The sequence below is a fragment of the Diadema setosum genome, chromosome 6 (assembly GCF_964275005.1).
Source record: "Diadema setosum chromosome 6, eeDiaSeto1, whole genome shotgun sequence".
NCBI lineage: Eukaryota > Metazoa > Echinodermata > Echinoidea > Diadematoida > Diadematidae > Diadema > Diadema setosum.
The window spans coordinates 5352509-5360216 of NC_092690.1; the positions used below are offsets into that span (position 1 = coordinate 5352509).

General features: G+C 41.0%; 1 protein-coding gene across 1 annotated transcript; it reads left to right on the plus strand.

Annotated features, from left to right (window-relative positions):
- Positions 1-3629: 3629 nt before the first annotated feature.
- Positions 3630-4469, plus strand: LOC140230183 (putative nuclease HARBI1). Its single transcript, XM_072310367.1, has 2 exons — positions 3630-3879; positions 4276-4469. The coding sequence occupies exons 1-2, from the start codon at positions 3630-3632 to the stop codon at positions 4467-4469; spliced, it is 444 nt and encodes a 147-aa protein (XP_072166468.1).
- The last annotated feature ends 3239 nt before the right edge of the window (positions 4470-7708 follow it).

Consider the following 7708-nt stretch of genomic DNA (forward strand, 5'->3'; position numbering starts at 1 on the left):
GAACTGCTCGCAACAAGGTTCAACAGACTGCGCGCCGTTGTGCTAATTATTACTGGTTGAACCTGTGCCGCAGGATTCAGACAGCTGCAGTCAGCGGAAATACCAGGGACATGTACGACAGCATTAAAGCTGCAATCGGTCCCACCGCCATCAAGACTGCACCGTTGAAGGCAAAAACTGGAGAAGCCATCACAGACCAATGTAAGCAGCTTGAACGCTGGGTAGAACATTATCTGGAACTTTATGCAGCCCAAAATAAGGTAACATATGCTGCCTTGGACACCTTACCTAGCCTTTCAATCATGGAGGAGCTGGATGCCCTGCCTACAAAAGAAGAACTCAGCAAAGCCATTGACCGTCTATCCTGCGGGAAGGCTCCTGGAAATGATGGTATCCCACCAGAAGTTCTAAAGAGCGGCAAGCCAGTACTACTGCAACACCTCCATGAGCTCTTGTGTCTTTGCTGGGAAAAAGGCCGTGATGCCAGTATCGTCACTGTCTACAAGAACAGGGGAGACCGCAGCGACTGCAACAACTATAGAGGCATCTCTCTCCTAAGTGTTGTGGGAAAAGTCTTCGCACGTGTAGTTCTGGCACGCCTGCACAGTCTTGCCTCCCGGGTGTATCCAGAGTCACAGTGCGGCTTTAGGGCAGGCCGATCTACAGTAGACATGAGCTTCTCACTACGCCAGCTGCAGGAGAAGTGCCGTGAGCAGCAAAAGCCGCTGTACATTGCCTTCATAGACCTGACGAAAGCCTTTGACTTGGTCAGCCGAAGTGGACTCTTTAGTCTCCTGCAGAAGATTGGATGCCCCCCCCCCCCCGAGACTGCTCCAAATTATCATTTCCTTTCACGAGAACATGCAAAGTAGAGTCTGCTACAACGGGAGAACTTCTGATGCCTTCCCTGTGAACAGCGGTGTGAAGCAAGGCTGTGTCCTCGCACCGACACTTTTCGGAATCTTCTTCTCCATGCTCCTTCAGTACGCCTTTGTTGACTGCACAGAGGGAATCTACATCCGTACCAGAGCGGATGGGAAGCTATTCAACATCGCCCGACTGCGTGCCAGAACCAAACTTAGAGAGGTTCTTATCCAAGAAATGCTGTTCGCTGACGACGCTGCTCTGGTATCACACACAGAAGCGGGATTGCAGAGGCTTGTTGATTGTCTGTCCCATGCCTGTAACGAATTTGGACTAACCATCAGCCTGAAAAAGACTAAGATCTTGACCCAAGGCACTGACTCTCCTCCAGACATCTCCATTAATGTCACACATCTGGAAGAAGTGGACTCTTTCACCTACCTTGGTTCAACAATCTCCAGTTCCCTCTCCCTTGACAATGAGATAAGCAATAGGATAGGGAAAGCTACTGCAGTCATGGCCAAACTGAACAGGCGCGTATGGGACAACAGTCAGCTGACCAAGAACACCAAGCGCTGCGTTTACCATGCCTGCGTCCTCAGCACCCTGCTATACGGCTCTGAGTCCTGGGCAACATATGCTGGCCAGGAGAAGAGGCTCAACACCTTTCACCTCCGTTGCCTCAGACGACTCCTGCACATAAAATGGCAGGATAGGGTGACAAATGCAGAGGTCCTCCAGCGTGCCGGCATTCTCAGCATGTTTTCACTCCTCAGCCAGAGACGCCTGAAGTGGTTGGGTCATGTGCGTCGAATGGAACCAGGTCGCATCCCGAAGGACATGCTGTATGGAGAGCTAAGCGAGGGGTCTCGTCCCATGGGAAGGCCGCATCTTCGCTTCAAAGATGTGTGCAAACGTGACATGAAGACGATGGACATCAACACCAACACATGGGAAGGTGTAGCTGAAGATCGTCCGCTATGGAGAGGCACCGCCAGGGAGGGCGTTCAGAGAGCTGAAGCTGTAAGGCACGTACAGCAGACCGACATGAGAGCTAAGAGAAAGGCACGGGCAGTCTTAGTATTGGCCCCAACAGACTTCATCTGCTGCAAGTGCTCTAAGGATTGCCACTCAAGAGTGGGGCTTTACAGCCACTCAAGGCAGTGCAAACTTCTTGCCTAGCTAGTGCTACGCCATCGTTTCTCGAGACGAATGGATGCCAACCAACTTCTGTTGTAACTTCTGTTGTAACTTCTGTTTTATCTTGCGCACTCTTTGCCTGCGCATACCATTGTCTTAGGGTATGCGCACGCGCGTAACAGTGGGCGCAAATCTATGCACCCATTGGATTACATGGTATTCTGAAAACTGTTTTATCTTTTGTTGTAAATCATACCACGTGTAAATATATGCCTCTGAGATAAAACAGGGTGGAGAGTGTTTTATCTTCGTACGCGACATAGGATTCTAACATCATGGCGACAATCTTTCTAGTGCAGAATTATCTCGGCCGCGAAGAGAGGAGATATAGAAATCGCATCAATCTTGCGAACATTCCCGAGGCATCATTTCGAAGAAATTACCGCCTCGGGGTGAATGAATTTGCTAACATATGCGACGAGATAAGACATGATGATATGTTCGTGCATCATTCCGACAGAGCACTTTCTGTTGAATTACAGGTAATTCTATGATTTTTTTTTTTCGAGTTTGTGTTTTATACATATTGTACAGTGTACATGGAAAAGAAAGACAAAAGTAATACAATCTACCTATAACAGGGAAAATAAAACTATATAACTATGCAAAGATTAAAAAAAACCGTTAACTTAACCAAATATTAAGACATATAAAATATATAAAATGTCGCAAAGTATGCCCTAATTCTAAGTCAGTTATCGCCTTCTTAAAGCTTTTGTTGTTCCATTATGGACTTATTCTATTTAAGTATCAATGCACGTAGGCCCCTATTCTGAGGTTTATTTTACATGTAGTAACGAGTAACCGTAGTCCTACAAGTACAAGCAAGTAAATTAGATCTAGGTGTTAGTTCTATGTGATAGATTTGGTTTTCAATAATTTTGTACACGCATAGAGACAATCTTATGGTATTATGCGTTTCTAAGGACTGACTAATATTATTATTATCATTATTATTATTATTCATTTCTGTAAGCGACAGACCGTATAATTTGCTATCCGTACATCTGTTGAAAATATTTCCATCATTATTCTCTCCTCCAACGTCACCTTAAAGCGCATAAGCTCTAGTCACTTTCTTATTAGTCTATTGTCGTAAATGTATTCGAAATTATGTATAAGATTGCTTATGATATGATACTTGGATAATTTTTAGAATATAATGATGGTTTATAATGGAAATAAAATGAGTGAAAGAATCAAACTGGAAAATATATACGCCTATCAGTTACAAGCACTTACATTACATTATTTTATGCTACTTTCATTTATCTTATTAAAAATCTTCTTTGTGCCCCCCCCCCAAAAAAAAGGGCTTATACATTTCTACATGTATAACTCTTATTTCCAATCACAACATAAGGTAGCGACAACGTTGAGGTTCTTGGCGAGTGAGACTTTTCAAAACGTTGTGGGGGACGTCACGGGTATCAGTCAACCTTCCCAGAGTCGATGCATCGCTGCTGTGACCGACGCCCTTGCTGACAGAGCAGGTCACTACATCAACTTCTGGCGGCATGGCAACGCAGCCTCAAAAAAAAGCATCGTTTGCTGCCATGGCTCGGATGCCGAACACCCTTGGGTGCATCGACTGCACCCATATCGGCATCCGATCACCGAAGGATAACGAACATGCGTATGTCAACCGCAAGGGCAGACATACCATGAATGTCCAAGCGATGGTAGATTCGGATCTCCACTTTTTGAACGTTGTTGCAAGGTCGCCGGGGTCTACCCACGACTCGTACATCTGGGATAACTGCCGTCTCCGCGACGAGTTCAGAGAGGGACGAATGCCTTCCGGTTGGCTTCTCGGTGAGGATTTCAGTCTATTAAATAGATATAAGGAAAGTAATTACTGCCGACCTCACTTAAAATACGGATAATGCACTTCTGAAAACAATTTAGTCCTTCTATAAAAGAAAATGTATAGTCAAATAGATTAGATTTTAATAACAACCGTATGTTTTGGTGTACACACGCATTCATCACATTGAGAAGAATGATTAACGACTTTTGTTGAAACATATTCTTGCAGTGGAAAATATGAGAGAATTTAATACATTGTTTGTATAGTTTCCTGTTGTAATTCTACAGAAACACGTTTGACATTACGATCCTTTTAGTTTCGTATTGTATATTTGTCCAATAACGTCATATGAAAATGAATGAATGCAATTTCTATTTCAATTCAATGTCAAATACATATAGGAGATAGTGGCTACCCCCTCCAGCCGTGGCTTCTAACACCAATCTTGCGGCCACAAAACGACTCGGAGGAGAGGTATAACAGAAGCCTTGTTCACACCCGAGTTTGTGTGGAAAGAGCAATCGGCGTTTTGAAGGCACGCTTCCGCTGCCTTGATGACTCCGGAGGAGTTCTCTGCTACCCAGTGAACAGGTGAGGTATCGTCATTTTTTAGATTAATGAATTGCTCTTTAACAAGACATTAAATCCAATAACGCAATGGAATGGTGAACTCGAATGTCTCCATGCCCTAATAATAATGAATAGAGACTTACAATAGAAGTTGCTTAATAAGATATATGCCAATTTGCATTAATTTTGTCACGTTTTATAGAAAGATATTACACTTTGCCTATTGTGCAAGTGATTCACAACTTGCTCTTAATCGCCGAGTAAATGAAAAAAGAAAAAGGAAACAGAGCCCTGAAGCAATAAGTGTTACGTGTTGATCATTCTGCATATAATGTAGATCTATATTGGAATGCATTGTATGTAGTTCATCTGTTAAGCAATGATCATTATAAGGAAAAAGAGGAAAAAAGTAAAATCAATCAGAAAGGTTATAATGGGCAATCCGGTAACAAAAAGAAAATGAAATAAAGGAAAATGAAAAAAAAAGGAGGTAGAAATGAAAATAATTAAGATTATAAAAAAGGATAAAACTATTAAAATAAGACAGATAACAATAGCGATAAGAGAAAGAAATACAATAAAAGAAGGGTCGAAAGTAGAGTGACATGATTAAAAAAACGGTATACATATTGATATATATATATTTATTATCTTGGAATTTTCTCCATTTTTGGACTTCGACGAATGTTATAATCATAAGAAGAATGAGTCTCAAATAGGTCATCTCTAGGTCCAACTGGAAGGCTAATTTTTGTTCACAAAATTTTCAATCTGCCTCGGGCCTTCGTCATTATAGGATTTACAGAATGGTGTATAGTATAATTGAGACTCATAGATATAAATTACATATATAATATATTATATAAAATATGTAATATATAATGTATAATTCAAAATATGTAATATATATGTATTATATAATATAATATATATATATATATATAAATATATATATATAATGTTATTCTTGAAATATATTGTAGTTGCTCCGCGTATTGACAAAACTAGAAATAGCAATAATAATGTCACAATAGAGGAATGCATTAACTACAAAATGCCTTCATTTTAAATCAAAATCCGAATTTCTGGGCCTCCCCCTTCGTCAGGGATGACGGTGTGATTCGCACTGTCATCCCTGACGAAGGGGAAGGCCCCCCAAAATTCGGATTTTGAATTGAAATCAAGGCATTTGGCATTTGATGCATTCCTCTATTGTGAAATTATTATTGCTATATATTATATATATATTGCACATGTTGAGATGATAATAACTACATGTGTTTGTATTTTTGTTCGTGTGTGTTTACATTTGTTTTTATTCGTTTTAATTTTCAATAAAAGCAATTCATGTTCACTCTTCCATATGAAATGCATGTATGCATACTTGTATTTGTACATGATAACAGAGCCAATTTACAACAAGCGTCAGTTTTTATGATAACACAAGTATGACAAGTGACACATTCAGATTCTTCTATATGCGTGCAAGTCATGTTTAATGAAAAGAATGAATACATTGGCCCGTATTCTACTGTAGACCAAGGTTTAAACCCATTTTAGACTCACCTATGGTTTAGCTAGACCAGAGGTTTAATTTTGTATTCTGCTAGCGAGGTTTACATAAACCCGTGGCTATCTCGGGTCTAAATTAAACCCGAAATAGTCTTTGGTCAAGCCACCATGGTGCCCTCTACGGAAGAAGAAATTCTCCCTCTCTGAGTACTTTTCTCTCCACAAATCCACTTAAATTTATTATTGACAGTGTATCAGCCACATGAGCGTGACTTTCTTGGATTTTGAATAGTTTTTACGGGTATTTATGTCGAATAAGGGCATGCTGTATTTTTGCTTGCGACGACTCGTGAAGCACTGTACATTTACTGTAGGGCCTACAGTTTGTGTACGTGTGCGACGCACATCACAGGATACATGGTAAGCGATATAGCGTAACACTACTGGCTAGCTAGCTTTGAGTGCTCAGCATAAATACCAGCAACAAAGCCATCGCGCCGCGCCGGGGGCGGCACAGTTGCTGTGTGTGCCGGCATGGATGGGACATAGACATGGCTTTTTATGTCGTGAATCGTGAATTCGGAATGGATTGGCGATTGATCAAACCAGGACTTTGAGGTAGGAAATTGAATAAAAGTTTTTCTCTTAAGATTGTCAGTTGATAAAAATGGAAACCATTCTAAAATTTAGAAATATATCTAGGCCTATATCAACCCTGTCTCGATATTAGAAGTAACAGTTAGATTTTACCTATCGTACCACACTAACCTAACTTTTAATAGATCTAACGTTAGTCCTAAAACGTTACAATACTAGTAATGTACTCTAGCTATTCGCATAGGTTCTGCTAACGTTTAATAGTAGGACCCTACTCCTGCGTCCTAGTCCTAACGTTAGTCCTACGATCTAGGTTCTCGATCTAGTCTAGACGTCTAACGGTTATGCCAAATCGACCTCAGGTTCTACCCTCTAGTCCTACATTGAGTTCTTGGTCTAGTCTTCAGGTTATTTTCATCGTAAAGTCTAGACTAACGTAGCTATTAGTACAGGTAGTATAGGTAGTATTTCTAACATTTAGATCCCGAGTCTCTTCTAAGTGTGAGTACCAGGTACTAGATCTAGTACGTAGTAGGCGTTAATCTCGTGTGTACACGCATGTGGCCGGCAAGCTAGCTGCAGGCAGCTGCTGCTGTATCCAGCCAGCCACTCATTTTGTGCCACTGGCATTGATCTGTGTGCTGGTATACAGTATACCCTTACCAGTCATCGTAATAGACTCGATTCAAACTCGAAATAAACCTCCTCCAGGGTAGGTTTAATTTAAACCCAATTTAGACCACAGCTGGACTTAGTAGAATACAAATTAAACCTGGGTTTAAACCTGGGTCTAAACTGGTGGTTTAAACTCAGGTTTAAACCCCAAAAACCCACTTTAGACCCAGGCGTGGGTTTAAACTCGGGTCTAAGTTTTTAGCAGAATACGGGCCATTGCGTCCATTTCTTGACGTTGGGTCTACAGCATGGTTGTCTTACATCTGTCCAAAACCATTTGAAGAACACGGCAGTGAATCACCAAATCTGTTAAAAGATATCAATGAGAATATTGTCTACAACAAAGTCGTAAAAATGATGTAAATGTCTCATATGAGCTCCATTTCCTGTATATATCAAAACTGAAAGTAGCTCTTTGGAAACGTGAAGAATAATTTCCAAAATGACGACATACATCCTGATGTATTTTCCTCTTCATCG